The following is a 22,033-nucleotide window of genomic DNA, read 5'->3' on the forward strand; positions in this document are numbered from 1 at the left end:
GCTAAAGGAGAAAGGACAGACAGTGATCTGTGTCATTACAGTAAATGTTATAATGTGCATATCTGTAGGTTTAATACACCTTAAAACTAAAAGCCATGTATGTGAGTGCACTTCAGAGCCATTCCCTTCAATTCCACTCAATAAGTAAAACAAAAATCTGAGAAATTCAACTTTTAAAACTTTATTTTTTCACACCTCTTCTATTTCCCATATTTGCTCTATTGAGGAAATATCAGAAAACAACCTATATACCAACACCCATTGATGAAATCCAGGAAACTACAAATTTTACTTTAATACAAGTGTGCTAACTTGCAAACACGTCAGTTGAAGCAAATGCTTATTTGACCAACGTGATATTTATCGAAGCTTTTCTATAGGATACACTCCTACATCCATTTTACTTCTTTCATCTCCGTCTGTTTCGGTTTTCAGAGATTTTTGCCAAATTCTTACTAATGCCTGATCCTCAAAAAAACATATATCAACCAAATCCATGTCATGTCACCATGAGATGTGAGGAACTTAAGTTTTAAAAGTTGGATTTCTCAAAATGTACTTTTTGTGTGGAATTGAAGGGGCGACATTTATTCTTCAATGCCGCACTTTCAGTTTTCTTGTTTCTTCTCCTTTGTTCGGGATCATTATGTGGAATCAAGACGAAAAAATACTTTGAACACTCGTATCTGTACTTGTTGATTGAAAAAGGGGATTACTTTGTTCATTGTGGGTTTGTACATCATAAAAAAAAAAAGTGACGAGTCGAGCTGTAAACAGTTACTCAATGTTCTTGACGCAGTGTTGACTGTGACCACGCACACGCACACACACACACACACACACACACACACACACACACACACACACACACACACACACACACACACACACACACACACAGCCCATATCGTGCAGCATCTTATAGATACAGGTGTTGGAAATGATTTGATAAGGCGAAATGAAGCAACCATGATTATTATGTCACAGTTATGTCACATGGAGGCTCGCTTTAGTTCAGCTTTCAGATTTATTTATTTTTGTGTGTATTTTCCACACAATCCCAGACTATCATCTGAAAATGTGAAAATCTTTGAATTTGCAGGGCTGAAAAGATCACTTCACTGTTGGGGGGGTTACAACATAATTTCAATATTTGAAAACATTCTCATCGTGATCGTTGCCTACAAGCTGTGATTTCTCTATGAACTTTATCACCATGATGTTTGGTGACCTAAAACTGCTTATAAAAACAAATCTGACCGTATTGGCAGGATTACAAAAGTGTGTCTGTTAGCGAGGCTGCTTGTTGGATTTACTCACGATATTTGGTAATTGTGCTGTTCCAGTACACATTTTCATTCATCTTCTCTCCATACCAAACGATCTGAACATTAAAAATACCTCTGGATTTCTGTAAAAGATTAACAATCTACTCCTGTGTATCAATGTGCCAACAATAAATGAGTCTTGATTTGTGATAAATAAAGCATAACGTGTCTGTAGAGTCAATTTAAAAATGATTGGTTTGGCAGAACCTGGATTAAATGTGGAAGTCACCAAATATTCTAATCTTGAAGGATGAACTGCTCAAGTGGTAAAAAAAAAAAAAAAAACAAGATAAAGAAAAGTTTCCTTTCAAATCCATTAACGTTATATAATCTGAACGTTAGATATTACATCAGCTTGTGAAAGTAAAAGGCTCTATAATCTGGTTGTTGGAAGATGAAGATGCTTTATAATCTGGTTGTTGGAAGAGGAAGATGCTCTATAATCTGGATGTTGACGGAGTAATATGCTCTATAATCTGGATGTTGAAGGACAGTGCTCTATAACTGGATTTTGGAGAGGGAAGATGCTCTATAATCTCGATGTCGAAAGAGGAAGATGCTCTATAATCTCGATGTTGAAGGGGGGAAATGCTCTATAATCTGGACTTCAGAAGTGGAAGATGCTCTATAATCTGGATTTTGAAGGAGTAATATGCTCTATAATCTGGATGTTGAAGGACGGTGCTCTATAATCTGGATGTTGGGGAGGGAAGATGCTCTATAATCTGGACGTCAAAAGTGGAAGATGTTCTATAATCTGGATGCTGAAGGACGTCCAAACAAAACGAAGAAAAAAAACTACAAGAACCATGAAATAAGGTTCCACCATCACGGCCGCTGCTCATAACAGCTGAAATAAATAAGAAGCAGAAGAAGAAGAAAAAAAAACAAACATGTTGTCGCTGTGACTTTACACCTGATACGTCCCGTTATCTCGCAGGTTTTCTGTAATAAACCGCAGCGCCTTCCCATTGGCAGGATCCGAGAGGCGCGCCGACGTGATGGCGGCGTGGACGAGCCTCCGGCAGCTGCTTGGGACGTCGCTCTTGTAGCTCCGCTTGTCGGCGCGAGCCTCGAGGCGCACGTGCTGTCTGTAGCGCCTCCCTGCCCCTTGACCCCCCCGCCCCCCCCCCCCCATGTCTTCTCTGACGGGCCGCGCTGTCACAATGTGAAGAGTGCGTGCTCTGGTTAATGTTTGACGCTTGTTCCTGCTCCGGGGAATTAATCAGTGTCATTGTTACTGTGAGGAGTGACAAACAATTTCAATAAACATCTCTTCTGGGAAATTACAAAAAACAATATAAACTTTATTTCCAGTATCATTATTTAGCCTTTGACTACATCCATTAAAACCATAGATCCTATTATAGATTAAATTGCTTCAATTTTGGTGAATACATAGAAAAAACATAAATACCAAGCATTGTAGTTTTTACTTTTAGTGGTCAAAACATTATGCACACACTTTTTTTCCCCCCGTTGAAAATTAAACAAAGTCAAACCAATTTGTTCACTAAAAAGTCGTTCTAAGCCACACATAGTTTCAATTTTCTCATAACTTAATAAAAACAGTTCTCATGTATTTGTTTGAATTTACACCCAATCCAGCTGTGAAAAATGTCATTAAATGTTGAATTTCTTTTAAAAAATTTTTTGAAAGAGTGATTTGGTACAAAAAAATTTAATTTGTCTTCTCGACCAATATAGTGAAGAAACACATTATATGAAGTACATTCTGGATGATTTCCAGCATTTTGTTAGGCTCAACTGTTTTAAAGTAGTTTTCACAAAATCTTCGAGGTATTTGTCTGTTTAAATGACTCGTGTGTGTGTGTGTGTGTGTGTGTGCGCGCGCGTGTGTGTGTGTTTACGTAAGAGCAAACACAAGCATTCATTCCACGACAAACATACTTTCCTGCTCCACGTGCTTCATCCCGCCACGCCAAGTGGTAGTTTTCAGTTACTTGCTGGGCTTTTCCACAACTTTCTGGATCAGTGAGTAATATAGAACATTCATTAGCGAGTCACTGAGAGATATTTAATTTAAATCTTCATGTACATCATGTAACCGTCGCCCCTGTTGCACTCATTGTTTGCTGTTTATTTTTAATTTAAGCACTTATTTTTAAACGCATCCATTTTTTTTTTACTCCATTTTATCTGAAAAACCATCATGTAAGAAGCTGGGATGCATGTTTTGGGACCATTGGGAGGTCATTTAAGTACCGAGAGAAATCCCAGCATGCCCAGGGAGAACATACAAACTCCTCCGGCGAGGAGCTCTGAATCCAACCTGCTGATGTTCTCATTGTGAGACAACAGCTGTAACTACGTCTCCCACTTTTCCTGTTTCATTCCAAATCAAATATTGCGACAAAGTTATTTCCCCCCCTCGAAACACCCAAAGCTGTCAATTACCTGAGGGCTACAAGTTGTATCTACAAGTTTTTGTCGCTTTTATTTCCCCGGGTAATCCTACACAGTGCGGCCGGCACCCAGCGTGGTGGGGATCAGAAGCGCTACCGCACTCTTCCCGAAGGACAGGAGGTAAAAAGTCTCGTGGCTTTCGGGGGAAAAGGTCCATGAGTCCAACAGCTGCAGCAGCAGCAGGGAGACGCCGATGCATCCCGCCTTGAAAGCGATGCCTCGGCGCTTCCTCGTCCCGGTTTGGCCGCGGAGCGGCGAGTGCAGGCCCAGGCCCAGGCCGAACAGGCTGCCCATGTTCCGCAGCAGGCTGGCGAACGGCGTGGAGTCCAGGTGGACCCACTCCGGCCTCTCGCACCACTTCTGGGCCTTGTCCAGGGTCCACAGCAGGTCCACGCCCACCGGCGCGCAGCAGCAGGTAGAAGCCCACGGCGAAGCAGGTCAAGAAGAGCGTGGTGAAGAAGTACTTCCTCATGCTGGCGCCGTAGATCCATTTGAACCTGGAGACCAGCTCAGCGACCAGCACACCTGAAGTAAGAAACAACAGAGGAGAGATCATCAAGTAGCAGGTGGGATCTTTATCAGGTTTAGGCCTTGTGTACACCACAATGTTCCCAAGTGAAAAAAAGAAAAGTTTCATCACATTTTGGGCGTCTGTTTACATGACAAGGGTCCTGAATAATTTAATTTAATTTAATTTAATTTAATTTAATTTAATTTAATTTAATTTAATTTAATTTAATTTAATTTAATTTAATTTAATTTAATTTAATTTAATTTAATTTAATTTAATTTAATTTAATTTAATTCAATTCAATTCAATTCAATTCAATTCAATTCAATTTAATTTAATTTAATTTAATTTAATTTAATTTAATTTAATTTAATTTAATTTAATTTAATTTAATTTAATTTATTTTAATTTAATTTAATTTAATTTAAACATCTAAATTAAATTAAATACTATACAATACAATACAATATGGAAAAGTTTTCCAATCATTAAATGAAAGAGCGCAGAAAGAAGAGGAACTTAAATTATATATTCTGCCCCTTTAACTCAATTAATCCTTTCCATTGAAAATTACAATCAAACGGCAAATATCAAACAAGTCTAAGCGGCCTACATAACTTGTTGAATATGTTCCGACTCCATCTCCATGTATCTCCAAAATACAACTTTACTGAATGGCTGCTACTGCACACGCTCACCAATGGTTGTTAGTTGCTACTAGTAGTGCACATGCGTGGCTACTAGCGACCAGACTGAGGGAACGACCACTAACATCATGTCCTAAAACTGTGTGTGTACGTGTGTGAACTGAATGATGGATTCACCGTCTTATCAGTGACTTCACACCGACCTGTGACGCTTCCAGCGATGACCTGGTGTGGGAAGTGGGCGGCCATGTAGACCCTGGACATGCAGACCACCAGCACCACCAGGGCCATGAGGCCCCACAGGACGATCTGCACCAGTCTGACAAGAGTGGAATATTAAGGTGCATCAACGCAGCAAAGAAAAAACATTTTTTATTTTTCAACCGCCAACTCACTTGTACAGTAAAGCTGGACACTTCCTCTCTGCCGCGATGCAGAGCAGCGCCGTGACCATCACGTACCAGACTCCCGCTGCACCCATGGCGTGACCCGAGGGGCTTCCTAACGTTAGAGCATTTTAAAAGAACACGTTAAAAAAAACAAAAAAAAAACCTTCTTGACTCAATAAAACACACTGCAAAGGAACAAAGGCACTGGAATTTATAACCCATTTATGTTCAGTAGGTGACAATCGTTGACGGGAAAAGATATTACAGCAAAGAAGTGCTTAACTATTAACCAGATCAAACATTCTTCACTGATAATTGCTTGATGAAATAGACAATAAACACATTCGCAAGTGTTGGGAAATTATTGGAGTATAGGTTTTCACAGATGCACATATAAAATTAAAAACCAAAACATAAACTTTGCACGTTATTTTTTTTAATAGTTACACACGCATACAAATTTGCCTGTTTTTGAAAAATATTCATAAGAAGTGAAAAATGAATAAATTATTTCCTTTTTAATGATAATACTGACAGATTTCTATCTATCTGTCTATCTATCTATCTATCTATCTATCTATCTATCTTATAATATTATATTTGCAAATGTGCATAAATAATTATTGTAAATACAGGTAAAGATATATAAAAAAAGCCATCCATCCATCCATCCATCCATTCATCCACACTCATGCTCCTCTTCAGGACCTAAAAATAAAAAAAACAAACAATCTTTAATTAGAGAAGTTGTATAATAAACCCAGTTGCGATGGATTAAATCAGAGTTCCAATAAGTACCTGGTCCAGTCTCACATGTGATGATTAAATATCCAATAAGTACCTGGTCCAGTCTCACATGTGACGATTAGATTTCCCATTAGTACCTGGTCCAGTCTCACATGTGACGATTAAATATCCAATAAGTACCTGGTCCAGTCTCACATGTGACGATTAGATTTCCAATAAGTACCTGGTCCAGTCTCACATGTGATGATTAGATTTCCCATTAGTACCTGGTCCAGTCTCACATGTGACGATTAAATATCCAATAAGTACCTGGTCCAGTCTCACATGTGACGATTAGATTTCCCATTAGTACCTGGTCCAGTCTCACATGTGACGATTAAATATCCAATAAGTACCTGGTCCAGTCTCACATGTGACGATTAGATTTCCCATTAGTACCTGGTCCAGTCTCACATGTGACGATTAAATATCCAATAAGTACCTGGTCCAGTCTCACATGTGACGATTAGATTTCCAATAAGTACCTGGTCCAGTCTCACATGTGATGATTAGATTTCCAATAAGTACCTGGTCCAGTCTCACATGTGATGATTAGATTTCCAATAAGTACCTGGTCCAGTCTCACATGTGACGATTAGGTTTCCAATTAGTACCTGGTCCAGTCTCACATGTGACGATTAAATATCCAATAAGTACCTGGTCCAGTCTCACATGTGACGATTAGATTTCCAATAAGTACCTGGTCCAGTCTCACATGTGATGATTAGATTTCCAATAAGTACCTGGTCCAGTCTCACATGTGATGATTAGATTTCCAATAAGTACCTGGTCCAGTCTCACATGTGACGATTAGGTTTCCAATTAGTACCTGGTCCAGTCTCACATGTGACGATTAGATTTCCAATAAGTACCTGGTCATGTCTCACATGTGACGATTCATTTCCAATAAGTACCTGGTCCAGTCTCACATGTGATGATTAAATATCCAATAAGTACCTGGTCCAGTCTCACATGTGATGATTAAATATCCAATAAGTACCTGGTCCAGTCTCACATGTGATGATTAGACTTCCAATAAGTACCTGGTCCAGTCTCACATGTGATGATTAAATATCCAATAAGTACCTGGTCCAGTCTCACATGTGATGATTAGATTTCCAATTAGTACCTGGTCCAGTCTCACATGTGATGGGGAACTGCTGCAGTGACGGAGCCGGTTCCGCCCCATAGAACCGGGTCTCGTGAACCCACCAATAGGGCCTCTCTCCAGAAAGCACCCTGCAGCGGAGGGGACAAAAACACAGAAATCTAGAAAAACAAACCAAAAAAAACAACCCCCCCTCTACCAGACTCCGCCTCGGAGTCTTTTGCACCCTTCCAGTCAGACCGTCGCTTTACCACTTCAGCACCAGGTTGAGCCAGTCTCCGATCACGGCCACCCAGAGGAGCAGGAGCCCCGTCTGCCTCCGCAGGTGGAACCACACCGGGAACCAGCAGAAGAAGGTGGTGTGCAGGTCGGCCACGCCGGACGCCAGGTTGAACAAGCCCTCGTAGCCGCCGTAGCCGGTCTGCAGGTGGACGGCCAGCCCCACGCCCCAGCTGTGCAGGAGATCCATGCTATCGCCAGCCGAGGACGCTCCTTTCTGTTGTTGTTGTTGTTGTTGTTGTTGTTGTTGTTGGTGGTGGTGGTGGTGGTGGTGGTGGTGCCGCTGCAGAGCTCCTCCGGGCTCACACGTCTCTTCTACCTCTGTGTGATTCCCATCTGGACTTTACTCCAGGCTTGAAATTTTTTGTTTGCCTTTGGGAAACTGCAGATGGGTTCCTTAACCTTTACACCCCTGTGCCTCCCCCCCCCCCCCCCCCCCCCCCCCCCCCTTCCATTTTTGCACACTAGAGTGAAATCTGCTTTCTGAAAACTCTACACTTTCGGTGAAAAATAAAAAAAAAAGCCATTTGCAGAAGCTTTTTTTTTTTAATTTGTGGGAAATCAATTTAGTTGAAATTGTTCCTCGTCACATGAAAACCTTTTGAACAGAAACTTGAAACCCCATCTGGGTCATAGATAAAAGTGTATTTTACACACTGATGTTAATCTATCATTTCCTCATTTATCAGCGACTATCTGCTCAGTCCAAACCTAATGACTTACTCATTGATCTCCTTATGTAACGCAGAAATGGGTTACCCCATCACATCGGTCTGACCGCTTTCACCAATTCATCAGAAACACAATTATATAACTGACAAGTTATTGGAAAGAGGAGTAAAGGAATCTGTGGAGATCTGATGAGATGAGGGAAAAAACAAACACGGAGGTCAGAGTTGTGAAATGACGACCATTGGTCGACGCTCGTGCTGTGTACAGTAATTCACTGAGAAAGATACCGTCATGTTTTCCCACTGTGTGTATGTGTAAAAAAAAAATTTTCAGCTTGTTTGTGTGAAGAAAAAAAAAAAAAAGAAACCCCTCTCAAACTTCCCTGACTCACAGTGTTTCATTACACACGTGTAAAGGTCCAAAGATCACCCGGTGAACACGCGTTTGGGTTGTGGGCACCTCATGTATAAAACAACCAGCCGCGTCGCCGGTGGCAACAGTGTGGCTCCCGTCACCCATCACGCCAGCAGGGCCGAGACTCACCTCCTCGTTTTCCGGCAGGACACCATGCTGGACGCCGTCATGGACGCCGCGCAGGGCTTCGGGGTGAGCAGCACCCACTACCTGCAGACCAACTACAGAGACGCCCAGGGTCTGTTCCTGTGGGTCTCCTGGGCGGCGGACCTCCGGAACACCTTCTTCATCTTCTTCCCGCTGTGGTTCCACCTGCGGCCCAACGTGGCCGTCAAGCTCATCTGGGTGGCCGTGATCGGCGACTGGCTCAACTTGGTCTTTAAATGGTGAGTGGGCCTCTTCCCTGAGTCGGAGGTGAAATATTTTTTATTACCGGCAATAACGAGGTCCCCCCCCCCCCATCTCTGCCTGCAGGATCCTGTTTGGGGAGAGGCCATACTGGTGGGTCCACGAGACGCCGTACTACAGAAATGGCGTTCGTCCTCACATCGAGCAGTATCCCATGACCTGTGAGACCGGGCCAGGTGAGCAGGGGTCAACACACACACACACACACACACACACACATAAATCAAGAAATATAATAGAGTTCATTTTATACATTTTTACAGTTAAAAACCGTCACAACAGATTGAGAGTAAAAGAACTAACTCCAGCCAAAACACAATCGGATTGTTCATTCGCACAAAATCTCAGTATTAATGTCCAATCCTGTATTATATAACTTGTTAGTTTGGATGAACTGTGAAAAAAAAATGTGAATAAAGGGTTAATTCTCTATATTTTCTAGTCTCTGAGGCCTGATGGTTGCTATTTTACAGAAATAGTAAAAAGAAGAAAAAAAATGAAAGATTAACTAAAAATGTGAGTGTTTTTATGGTTTAAATACTTTAAAATAGCTTATTTTCAGTGATAATCAAATGTCTTCAGTTAATGAGACTAAAATGGTTAAAAACTTTACCCAAAAGTTACATTCAGTATTGGTCTGTTTTCATATTTCATTAAAAAAAAATGACACTTGTGAATATATTCAACTAAAGTTACTGTTCAAGTTTAATTTAATGATCTTGAAGCTATTTGAATGATGCTATGAAATCATGCTGAAGTTGTGATGTTAAATTACTTGAAAAGGAAGCGAGATGGTTGAAGTTTTCTCATTAAATTGTTCCTGTTGTGCAAAAAGTTCAAAAAGTTTCAAAAAGTTGTGAAAGTTAAAATAAGAAATGATGTACGACAATAAACTGCTATCACATACGGATCAGTTGCTATTGAACTGTACATTAGTTAATTTGGCTGTATTTGTTTCTTCATTTAATATAATTTATTTGATGTAATCTTGAAGATTTAAAGCAGACGCTGGCAACACGCGGCCCGGGGACCATGTGTGGCCCATTATTACATAACTGGCTGGCTCTAGCAATTGTTACCTCACAGAATCAGTGTTTCACAGTTGCAAAAAAATAAAATAAATAAAAATAAAGACATAGTTTTAATTTACTTTATTGGCTGAACTGAAAATTTTGAAAAATGCAATCACAATTTCCAGACAAAGGGGAAGAAATTGTGGTGCAGAGCAACGCACGCTCAAAAAAATCAAGTGAAAAAACAACATTTTATGAAGCGATGATAGTTATTTAGCAAAATTCAATTCAACGTAAGTCTTGGCTGTCGGAAATCAGTTGGTCGCCTCTGATTTAAAGGGAAATTAATGAATTGCTGGTTAAATTCGACATGTTTTTGGACTGTTTTGTAAGCTGATTGCACATTTTTACATATAAAGATTAACTTAAGTATTAGTAATGAGATTAGCAATAGAAGCAGTTTGGGGATTTTAGGGATTGTAAGCAATTACAGAAATAGACAGATTTACAGATTTGCACTCATTTACTCATTACACTCATTTCCCCCTCCCCCCCTCCAGGAAGCCCCTCCGGTCATGCCATGGGCGCAGCGGGGGTTTACTACACCCTGGTCACCTCCATCCTCGCTGTAATGACCAGTAAGAAGAAATTTGGAAGCAAGAAGAACACAAACAGAGACTGGTGAGTCTGGATGTTCCTGAAACTCAACCCCCCCCCCCCCCCCGAGACCGACGTCAGCGTTGTTTACCACCACGCTCCCTCCGTCCGTCCGGCCTTATCGGCGGGGACACGCTATCTGTTCTGAGCTGCAGTTGATCATTGACCTCCGAGAACTGCTGGTTCAAGCGAGTCTGTCGTTCCAGCCTTGTTTTGTTCACCTGAAGTCCCCCCCCCCCCCCCCCCCCCCTAACACAACGAGCAGAAACTGTGTTAACTGTTATATAACTTCGGGACGAAGACTTCCCGGGGTGCGACTGAGTCTTTTGTCCCCTCCCCCCCTCCACGGCAGGTATCTGAAGGCGGTTCTGTGGACGCTGTTCGGCGCCGTCCAGGTCTGCGTCTGTCTCTCCAGGGTTTTTATCGCCGCACACTTCCCTCATCAGGTGGTCGCCGGTGTCGTCACAGGTCAGTTGGTCTTCGGTTCAAAGTCGGGCGCGACATACAGCCACAAGGCTCTGGGTCTGACGAGACACCGTGGGCCAAGGGGTGTGAAACATAAGGCCTGTGGGACAAAACCGGCTCCAATCAGGCCAAACCAAGCAAACTATGGTCTTTTTTTTTTTTAATTTAAAGGTTATTATGACATTATTTTAAAAGTCTGGTCAACTTAGGCTGATATTGGGCTGAATGTGTCGCCCGAACTAAGATGACTTTGACACACCTCCGCTGGAATACTATAGTGTTGCTGCATGAGCAGAGCTGTTATTTGACACCTGCATCACTGATCCGATCGCGGTTACTCACAGCGACGATGCGGGTTTAGAACAGGGGTTAGATGGAAATGCAGTGGTGGCCTTTCTGTGCAGAGTCTGCATGTTCTTCTAGGTTCGAAACAGACAAAAAAAAAAAAACTGGCGCCACCTGTAGGTGTGAATTTATGTGGATGTGTGTGTGTTTCTGGAGCGACTGCTGCAGGAATGCATCCTCAAGCGAATGTAGTGAATGTGATTCACTTTGTGTAAACTGCAGGCATGATCGTGGCCGAAGCCTTCAACCGGACCCAGTGGATCTACGGCGCCAGCATGAGGAAGTACTTCTTCACCACGCTCTTCTTGACCTGCTTCGCCGTGGGCTTCTACCTGCTGCTGCGCGCCGTGGGCGTGGACCTGCTGTGGACCCTGGACAAGGCCCAGAAGTGGTGCGAGAGGCCGGAGTGGGTCCACCTGGACTCCACGCCGTTCGCCAGCCTGCTGCGGAACATGGGCACCCTGTTCGGCCTGGGCCTGGGCCTGCACTCGCCGCTCTACACCCAGGCCAAGCGGAGCAGCAGCGCGGCGGTCCGGGCGGCCTGCGTCCTCAGCTCGCTCTTCCTGCTGCACCTCTTCGACTCCTTCAAGCCGCCCACGCACATCGCCGCCCTCTTCTACCTGCTGTCCTTCTGCAAGAGCGCCACCGTGCCCCTGGTCACCGTCAGCATCATCCCCTACTGCGTCAACAGAGCGCTGAGTCAGCAGGGCAAGAAGGGAGTGTAAAACGACCCCCCCCCACCCCCCACCCCCCGATAAGACAGAGAAAAACAAACTCTCCTCCGGTGCTTCTTACGTTCACATGACGAAAACTCTCCTCAGGCAGGACTCTGAACCTTGAACTCTGTGTGGCGAAAAGTGAAAAATAAAATGCAAAATGCAAAAAAACAAAAAGCACTGCCCGGGATGCAAAGCGACACTTCCAAAGAACTACTTCAAGTCGCACAAAACATGATAATCACCCTGCAGCCAAGATATCGCTCTCTCTCTCTCTCTCTCTCGCTCTCTCTCTCTCTCTCTCTCTCTCTCTCTCTCACTCACACACACCTTTGATATGCTATTTCAACTGTAACAATGTTGTATTTTTAAATGTTATAGAAAATATTTTTGAAGATGTTTTTTAATAAAGATCTTAGAAATGTAAATGACTTGACTCACATTTTTTTTTAAAGCATTTAATGTATGAATACTAAGGTTTTATTGATATTTTTTTTTCCTCACCATTGACGAAGTGACCTGCTCCAGGGTGAAGCCTGCCTTTAATCCGTTCAACACCAAGCAACTCCAAACTGAAACTGAAGCAGGAAAGGAAACAGATGCACATCGTGAGGGTGAAAAGTAAAACGTTTTGACAGAGTGTCTACATTTCTTCAGCATTATTAAAGATAGATTTGACTATAAGAGCTGTTTTTTGCAACTTTAAACCCAATTTGTGTCGTCATTGTTGACAGTTTCAGTCTTTTTTTTTTGTTTGTTGCCAAATTCGGCATTTCACAATTTAAAGCAGCTTAGCAATGAGCAGTTTGACCCTTTTCATATTTTCTTTAAAAAAAAAAAAAAAAAAAAAAATCCATTTAACAATTTTTAAAAGTTTTTCGAGCAGGATTAAAAAAAAAATCCATCTTTAGCTGTGAGGGTCTTTAAAGCAATTTTTGTAATTTTAGCTATTTTAGCCATTCCACCCTTCAAAGCAGCCATTATAAATAATATATATATATATATATATATATATATATATATATATATAAAAAGCTTTTCAGGCTTTTTGAGTCATTGATTTTTGACTCTCTGGGACTTTAAATAAAGTTTTTCTTTTTTGGAAGGGGACATTTTTTTTTGCCAATAATTAGCTTTTATTGCCATTTCAACCTTTAAAGCATTTTTTGGGGTGTTTTGTTTTTGGCCATTTAAACTTTTTAAAAGTGTTTCTTGAATGTTGGTTTTGCCATTTTAGCTGTTTGTCTGTTTGATAGCGGTTTAATAGCTTTATCATATAAACCAGCACCATTACAAATGAGTCTGTCCTCTATGATTGAAACGCTCCATCTTCCACTGAGATTTCATTTATTAGGATTTTAATCATGGTCAGTTTATCAAGATGCACATTCAGAAATGCACCGTTTACTACCTGAAGTGAAATATATTTTAAATAAGCAAGTTTTTGATTAAAGTGTCACATTAGGCTTGCTGAACTGCAAGTAAGTTCGTTCACTGTAGGGTTTGTGAAAGTTTCTATTAGACTAGAATAGTTCCCGCTCATGGTTTCTTCTCCAGAACCATTTTTTGTCTCGACGATTGACTCAGAAGTCAAACCTTGGCCTTTAGTCTGAATCTTACCGACGGTGTGCTGCTGGTGTTTGTGTGTCCCGCAGGAGCGAGCTGAACATTCAATATTTGTCTTTGTTTTCAGGAACTTTACAGATGAGCGTGTGCGTGCGTCACGGCGGCTCTGACACACTTAATGACCCAGCAATTATGATTTTTTTTTTTGTGAGTTGCCACTAATAGGATGAATACTGTCTGGGTTAATGTTGCTGCAGATGATTCCAACACCTCAAAGGGGCAGAGCGTGAAGAGGAATAAATATAATATCGTTATTTATGTAGCATCTGTTAAAAACAATGATTTAAAATGCTTAGACAAGGTGAGTAATTAATAGATAGCAATAATAAAGAACTTCATGACGTTAAAGAACTTCACCGGAGGACCGCATCAGAGCGAAGCGCTCTTCCGCTTTGAGACGTTTATTGGAGTCAAAGAAGAAGAAAACTGCAGAAAAACATGGCGGCGCCCAGAAGTTTCCCCACACACCTGAGACTTTGTGTCATTTAAAGTGTCGATGTGACTTATAGAGCTACAAAATACGCCCAAAATAAAATAAACGGGCCTTTTTGACGCATCTTGCACATACTTGGGCTTTTACCGAGGCTGTTCACAGGGAAACTCTTCCGAAGCTGCAGAGAAGATTTTCACCGCTGTGGAGGAAATGTTTACACCGGTCAGTGAACGCAACACACTTCAAATAATTTCGCAACAAAAACAAACTTGTGAAATGATTAAACCTCCTAATCCCAATCTGCGTCTGTGTTTTTTCTGCATCTGTCACATTCAGTCGGACGTAATTCAACAATGTCTCCTGTGTAGAACGACACAAACAGAATGCAATACATCGTTTAATTAAGAGAATAAATATTGTCATTCTGTAAATGTTTGTTTTCAAAACAATGAAAACTGTGAATAAGTATATACACCAAGTCCTGAGGATCAAAGAAGAAAATCTATTGAAATAATTACATTATAACAAGAAATAACTGTCTAAATCAGAAAGTAAAACTATTTAAATGTGTAAACCATGAACTAAAACGATAAATCAGGAAATAAAACTGTAAATCATGAGCTAAAACACTTTAAATTAGAAACTAAAAAAGCTGCATCAGTTCAAGATTGATCACATTTAGCTCACGTTTTCCTGTTCTTGAAATTTATATAATTCCATAAATAATAATGAACAAAATCATCCTGAAAATGTACAAAACGCACTGAAATCTTGAATAATTTGCTGAGAAACTAATGTTCCCACAATGGAGAGTTTAATCAATCAAATATATATCGTCGAACAAACCAGACGGACTCAAGTTCAGTTTAAACACAATTTATTTTTCTGCTTAAATAATTACTTGGATCATCCAGTGTAGGCTATGTTGGTTCGTCATACATGTTGGTACCAGATTTAACAAACGGACGCTAACGGTGGATTTGTACGAAAGAAAGAGAGAGATTGACACGCCAACACAAAATCCTATTTTAAAACTGAATGATCGATAATGTGAGTCTGGCTGCTTGTACAAATACTTTTGGCTGAAAGTGAGATTCTCTGTTGGTGTAAAAATAAACAAGATTAAAGTTGTCATAAAGAAAGAAACCACAGTCGACCTAAAAGCTTGAAATTGTAGTGTGATGCATGATTGGTACAGAGGTGGGTTTTATTGGATGTCACACACACGGACACAGTTTGAGTGTTTTCTGCTTGTAAAAAAAAAAAAAACAGTTATAAATGTCAGGATTTATGTGTAATGAGTGGAGACAGAAGAACCAGCAGAATCTGCTCGTAATTGTTTTACAGTGCTTTGAATTAGAAGAAAAAAAAGAAAAGAACATAATAAAGTGACGTCACATGCAGCAAAATATCATCTCTCTGAAGACGGCGCGGAGTTAAAAGAAACGCTTCAAATCAAGCAGTTTTTTTGTTTGTTTTGTTTTGTTATTTTCCCATTCATTTCATCTTGCTGCATCAGGAAGAGCACGTCAGGCCACACACACTCGCTCCGGCAGCGTCAAAGTCTGCAAAGCTTCAACACAAATCAGTGCATAAACAATCTGTGACGCTACTGATTCGTCGTCTTCTTTTTTTTTTGTACAGTGTCATTTATATACAACAAAAAATCACCCATTTTACTCTTTTTATAAAAGAACCAGGTGATACAGCCCGACGCTGCGGGTCCAGGAAGGAAAAAAAATAGACCATGTAAGGCGAGTGTCTGAGAACCTGTCAGCAGTTCACCGTTTTCCTCTCGTTTGGCTTCAGACGACTGGAGAAAGTTCCCGCTCGTGTCCATGCGCGTCCTCCTTCGGCCGCCGCCGCCGCCGCCCTCCGACTTGTGAGTGACGTTTGGTGACATGCTCATGCGAAATCAAAGGAAAGTAAACCGGCCTCGCAGAATAAAAACCATGCGATTTTTTTTCTAAGTGAAAGCTTCAGACACGCTGTGGGCAGACCGACTCGGGTCTCTGGTCCGCTTTTCCTCCCCGGGGTCGAGTGTCGGGTGGCAGCTGGAGGGCGCTGTGCCTGGAGGTCAAAGGTCACACACTTACCACAAGATGCTGAGCTACTCGAGTTCAATGTCAGCACTTGGAAAGTGTCACAGAAAATTATATTCTTCAACATTTAATGCATCAAATAACCCAAAACGTGAAAATTAAGACCAAAAACATTGGAATAAATCAATCTGGGTCATGTGCTATACATCGCACATCAGTAAAGTTAGCATTTTCTCAAAGATTTTAACGTAATCTATTCACTTTATTAAGATGAATACAAAAAAGAAAAATGTATTTACACTAATATGAATTCATTTAACTATATGCACAAGGCACACAAAATAAAGACATTCTCGTCGCGTACATTCTGCGCAACAACCAAGAAAACGTAAATTGAAAGGTTATCATGGTTTGATCCACAGAACAGATAGAATTGGAACGTATGTGGCTCCTGGGCTGAAATGACTTTGATGGCCCTGATGTAAGGAATATATTTTCTTTTTCTAAAATAAGTTGGACGTGTAAAACCGATCAAAAATGGCATTGTATTTCACAACTAAAAGTGAAAAAAAGTCTCTAAAATAGGTGTTTTAACTGTTATACATCAACTAGTTGTGAATCCCTCCACTGTTTAATTTATATTTAAGAGGAGGATATTAGCTGTAAGACCGTCGGCGGCATCTTACCAGTTGTAGGTGCGAGGACTCCTGTTATGACTGACTCTTCTTCCCTTGTTTCTTGTCTCCAGGCTTGACAGAGGCAGAAAAAAAACAAAGACACATGAAAGTTAGTGTTCGGGTTGAAATTGAACCGCGAGCGCTGACAAACTGCTGCTCAGCTACATCATGCTGGAAGAAAGACGAGTGGAAGGAGAGAACAGGTTTAAATCACACATGCTTCCACCACCACGACAGGAAAAAGACGTTTTTCTATGTTAGTGGAAACACTAATATTAGTAGCACAGCAAACACAGTGACACGGCTCCTGAAGTAATGAGAGTACAGCAGCTCGTGGGGCGTAGAGGGACGTAATCGTGATTGCAATGTTCTCAAGTTTCATAAACTTTCGTAGCATTTTGGGGTTAGTTTACAAGACAACGCTGCGGGGAGTCACTGAAAATACAACTTTTTGAGAAACAACAGCATCCACTCGTGGCCTAATACGAAACCTATATCGTTTTTGATACGCTGCCATGTTCACGTGAATATTTTTCTGAAACAAAAATGCCAGAATGCTGCATTTTCATTTGAAACAAGGCCTTTGTTACAATGACATATATTACACAATGCTGGTTAGAGCTGCTTCACCAGCAGACTGAATGAAACACATTAAATAAACACATTTAATCACAATAAACAAGTGTATTTACTTTTGCTTCTCCGTGTTACAAGACTTCCGGATGCATTTCAATAACACAATTGTTTTACAGAAGCCCGCTAAGTTAAGGTAGGTCATTATATAAACTTTGCTGTTACACTACCGTAGCAAATTTGATCATTAAGTTCTGCAAATTCCTTTTTAATGAATAAATGTCAGTTGAAAATCAAAGATAAGCTGTTGGGAAATGACGGCAGCAGTGGCAGCCTCAGTCTCCGTACATCAGCTGTGTGTTAATCGTCATTCATTCACGTTAGTCTGATCTAATCCAGAGCTTCTACACGCTGTCATGCAGGAGTGACGGAGCAGAGCTCCGTCAGCTCACAAGCAGGCGGCTCGTTTTCAGCAGTAACCTCGTTCTTCCCCCTCTCCTCCTTGTGGCGGGAGCGCTTCCCCTTCTTCTTGCTTTTCCCCCCGGAGGCCCCCGCTGAGGACGCAGCGGCTGCACCACCACCACCACCACCAGCAGCAGCAGCACCACCACCTCCTCCTCCCCCAACACCAACACCAGCAGCTTCATCTGCAATTATTTCTCCTTCACTCTCCCGCCTCTCCTCAGAGTTGTAAACCCGGCGCACCACCTTTCTGATCACCTGCAGGGGGCAGAAGCGGGTCAGGAGGAGGTGGGTGGAGCACGTTGACAGTAAAACAAGGGGAAGATGGATCAGAGGGAGTGCAGAGAGTGAAGCCTGCAGGGGAAGCTGAGGTTCATGCAGCTTTTAGGCCGAAACCTTTAGTTGCTGATTTTCATCTTTGTCAGTCTGGGATTCTCTGCAGTTTGCTTTTCCTATGTGGAGTGTGCATGTTCTCCCTGAGCGTGTCCTCTCCTTGTGGGGTCGACTCTGATTTGGATGAATCGGGTTTGGAAGATGGATGAATGTTCCCTTTCCCGTGTGGCTACGTGCTGTTGGTATGTGTATATGTGTGTGAGACAGATGGCGGAGGAGGAAGAGGAGGGTTACTTTTCTGGTGACCACACTCCCGTCTTCGTCTGTGAACTGCTCCTCCGTCACAGACTCTCCAGGAATGTTTCTGGCCTCCTCTCCCTGCGTTTAGAGTTTGTGTGGAGATGGAAGAGCGAGAGACAGACGGTAGAAAGGGTGAGGATGAGTTTTTGGGTTTCGTGTTGAGATCGCTCTCCAGCAAACGGAGCGGCTTCCTCACAGCGGGCACGTTTCCAACTGTTCAAACCCAATAAAACCATTCAATTCGACTTTATATGCGAAGGCTTCTTTATGGCGTCAAGCTGTGATTGTCTTGTAGATTTATTGTGCACAGAGTTTGGAAACCCAGCTGATGTGAGGACATTGAACACAGTCAGGCTGAAAAAATACACGAGCCTGCATTGGAAGAAACACTGCACTGCAAAAACGACGACAAATCTTTTTAACATCAGAAGATGGAAAAGCAGTTAAGATGCTGTGTGATCGTGCATGAAAAGAACCCAACAAAAAAACAGCCTTCCCAACAAACCACACAACGAACCTCAAAAAAACAAACAAACCAAAAACTATTGCAGGAAGAAATTCAACACCTCATTCAAAAACAAAGGTTATCTATTCATATATATACTGTATTGACTTAAAGCATTTCATTGCACATTGCACTATGTATAAATATTGTGTGTGATAAAGGACTTGACTTATTTATTGGCTTAAAATGAGGCTTCAAAGTTCATTTACTCACACAGACTATTGATTTTAGCTAAATAAACACATTCCTTTGTGGTTCTGTACAATTATAAACCATGAGATGTTCAAGAAATGTAGTTATTGTTTTGTGTGTCGAAATGAAATTCACAGCAAAACCAAACCAAACCAAGTCTTCACACGCCACTACATCAAGGCCCCGTTTACACGACAACAGAGAAGCGCACGCCAGCTCTGAGACTCAGGACACACAGCAGGTCACTTCAGGTCACTTCAATCCTTCTAACGGTCTCGGCGAGTCCGGAGCCTCACACACCTTCAGTATGACCCGTCTGCGGTACACTCTGGTGACCGTGGCTTCTTCGTCGGAGCCGGACTCCTCGGCTGCGGCGCTTCCCTGATGAGACGCAGCCCCAGAACCCACCGCGTAATGAATCCCACGTGTAAAAGTGCGAATCTAGTTTTCGCCTGCAGGTTTTGCAGCGTGGAGCTGCTCATCCAGTCTTCAAACTGAAAGGCGGCACCGCCGGACAAGCGTGTGTGTTTGTGTCTGTAGGAGTGACTCTCACCGGGGTTTTGTGCTGAGACCCGTCCTGCTGCCCTCTGCTTGGTCCCGCTGTGCTGCCGCTGCCGCCGCAGCTGTCCCCCTGAGTTCCTTTGCTCTTCCCATCCCTCGCCGCTTCGCCGTGACTGCCGTTCATTCTGTCGCTCCGGAGCGGCGGCGGCTGCTGCTCCAGAGAATCAGCGAGACTGTCGGGGCTGGAGGAGGGAGACACGTTCCGTAAATCCACCGTTTCCGCTTATAGATCTCGTCCAGGCCGGGGTCGCGGGGTTTGCCGGTGCTCCTACCTGCCCTCCTCGGGACTCAGGCCGGGCGCTGCGGACTCTCCGGTGGCGGCCGACGTCTCGCTCCAGCCTGGAACTGAACACACGTCTTTCTCTGCTTGCCGTACTTGTTCGAGGATGGCGTTCACCCTCTCCTCTGTCATCTCCTCCTCTTCCACGCCTCCCTCCAGCTTTATGTCCTCCAGCAGACTCCGCAGCCTCTCCGGGGTCATCTCCTCCTCGTCCTCCCTCCCGTTTGCGGGATTCACGTCCGGGGCGACCCCGTCCTTTAGGTTCCCTACCTGACTCTCCAGAGCGGCCCCCCGCGCCGCCGCGGGCTCTCCGGCCTCCCGTCCCGAGCGCTCCGCTGCCCTCCGGTCGTTACCCGGGGCCGGCTTCGCTCTCTCTCCGCCGGTCAGGGCGGTGTCCTCGGGCCGGACGATGGGCGGCTCGGCGGCGTTGTGCCCCGGGGCCACCGTGAGGGGGTCGCTGCTGGAGGTACTGGTGGTCTGAGTGAGAGAGAGGTCGCTAGGCCTGGCGGGCGCCGCCTTGCTAGGGGACTCTACGCTAGCGTCGCCCTCGCTAAAGAAGTCGTCTGAGCGCAGCGGGGTGGGGGGCACGTAGTTGAGGTCTGAGGGGGTCTGCAGCTCCAGGTCTATATTGTCGTATCCTGGGTGGATGGCAGGAGGAGAGGATTAGAGGGAAAGAGGAATGACGAGGGAGGGGGAGAAGATACGAGGGGGAGGGAAAGTGGAAGGAGGGAGAGGTAGAGTGGTGGAGGGGATGAAATGAGAAACACCTGAAACATTTATGGGAAGCATTTGTTCAGAAGTCACAGGGAGAACCTTAACGTCCACCTGAAGAGATTCTCGTGGGTGAGACGGTTTGGATGTCACCGCTCTACTTTCACCCCTGTTTCTCTCATGGGACCAATAAAGTTCTGGTTTATACTAAATCTTATTGATCTAAGAGGTATAACACTTCTTTTACGTTTTAAAAATGAGCAAGTTAGCGTTCAATTCTTTTTTTTTCTCACAAAGATCGCAATGTTAGCAGCAGGAAAAGAAATGGCGGCACCTCGGACCAAAGAGAAAGATGAATTCATCAAATAGTAAAAAGAAAGACTTTACATAAAGTTTACATCGAGGCAGTGTGTAAATCCAACATAATAAAGAAACTGCATTTCACATATTGTGTCTTTTCGAGGTCACTTCATGTCAACTGTACAGGACGTGGTGGAGTTTGGGTGTCGACTCGGTTCATAATGGTGAATATTTGGGTCCCTTTTTAAAAGGTCCTACAGAGACACGTACTCTGTTATCAACCACTGAAAAATCCTATAAAACCATGAAGTCGTACTTTTAGCCTTCTTGATTCACGTGTGACTTCTGAAGCAGCTCGAGAGAACACACACCACCAGAACAAACAGAGATGGACAGAGAGAAATAAACGTACCAGAGACAGAATAAAGAGTGTCACTTCTCTCTATATGTCCTAAATTAACTTCTACAAACATTTCATCAACATTTAGAGACACCGGCGCCGTTTGAAAACTTCTTAAAATTGGCACAGCCGAAAGTTCAGGCCCGGCCTCAGACTTGTTTTAATGGAATTAGTGAAGTTTTGAAAGCACTTGAAATAAAAGCGTGCTCGACTTCCTGCAGGCCTGGAAGAAGACGAGCAAAAGATTTGAGTGGAGTCGCGTTAGTTTGATTTAAAGAGGAAGGCGACAGAGTCTAAATGTAAACCTCAGGAACAGAACGATCCCGCCTGAAGTAAGAGGGGACACCAGGGGGGAGCGGTGAGGGAGGGGGGGAGGGAGGAGGAGGAGGAGGAGCAACACAGGGAGGGAGGAACTGAGGTGGAGAAGTGCATGGAGGAGGTGAAGAGTGAGGTGGAGGAGGTGAAGTGGAGAA

General features: G+C 43.0%; 3 protein-coding genes across 3 annotated transcripts in view; 1 reads left to right on the forward strand and 2 right to left on the reverse strand.

Annotated features, from left to right (window-relative positions):
* Positions 1–3,766: 3,766 nt before the first annotated feature.
* On the reverse strand, positions 3,767–7,665 carry LOC308145951 (glucose-6-phosphatase catalytic subunit 1-like; the record flags this gene model as incomplete). Its single annotated transcript, XM_080517554.1, is given in 7 exon segments — positions 3,767–3,823; positions 3,825–4,154; positions 4,156–4,280; positions 5,117–5,232; positions 5,309–5,414; positions 7,218–7,327; positions 7,448–7,665. Coding segments are annotated over 7 exon segments (1,062 nt in total).
* A 1,049-nt stretch (positions 7,666–8,714) lies between these two features.
* g6pc1a.2 (glucose-6-phosphatase catalytic subunit 1a, tandem duplicate 2) lies at positions 8,715–12,174 on the forward strand (the record flags this gene model as incomplete). The annotated part of the gene is made up of 5 exons (XM_080517389.1): positions 8,715–8,947; positions 9,036–9,145; positions 10,543–10,663; positions 10,992–11,107; positions 11,672–12,174. The coding sequence occupies 5 exons, from the start codon at positions 8,715–8,717 to the stop codon at positions 12,172–12,174; spliced, it is 1,083 nt and encodes a 360-aa protein (XP_080373515.1).
* A 2,924-nt stretch (positions 12,175–15,098) lies between these two features.
* LOC308145616 (uncharacterized protein) overlaps positions 15,099–22,033 on the reverse strand; it is a gene marked incomplete at its 5' end in the record, with an annotated part of 97,983 nt that continues 91,048 nt past the window's right edge. Inside the window, 7 exons of the mRNA XM_080517085.1 lie at positions 15,099–16,294; positions 16,953–17,015; positions 17,997–18,236; positions 18,606–18,689; positions 19,609–19,689; positions 19,862–20,051; positions 20,142–20,787. Coding sequence (XP_080373211.1) covers positions 16,977–17,015; positions 17,997–18,236; positions 18,606–18,689; positions 19,609–19,689; positions 19,862–20,051; positions 20,142–20,787 — 1,280 coding nt within the window. The 3' untranslated portion in view covers positions 15,099–16,294; positions 16,953–16,976. The remainder of the gene's footprint in view (positions 16,295–16,952; positions 17,016–17,996; positions 18,237–18,605; positions 18,690–19,608; positions 19,690–19,861; positions 20,052–20,141; positions 20,788–22,033) is intronic.

Source organism: Blennius ocellaris (genome assembly GCF_963422515.1).
Source record: "Blennius ocellaris genome assembly, chromosome: 21".
NCBI lineage: Eukaryota > Metazoa > Chordata > Actinopteri > Blenniiformes > Blenniidae > Blennius > Blennius ocellaris.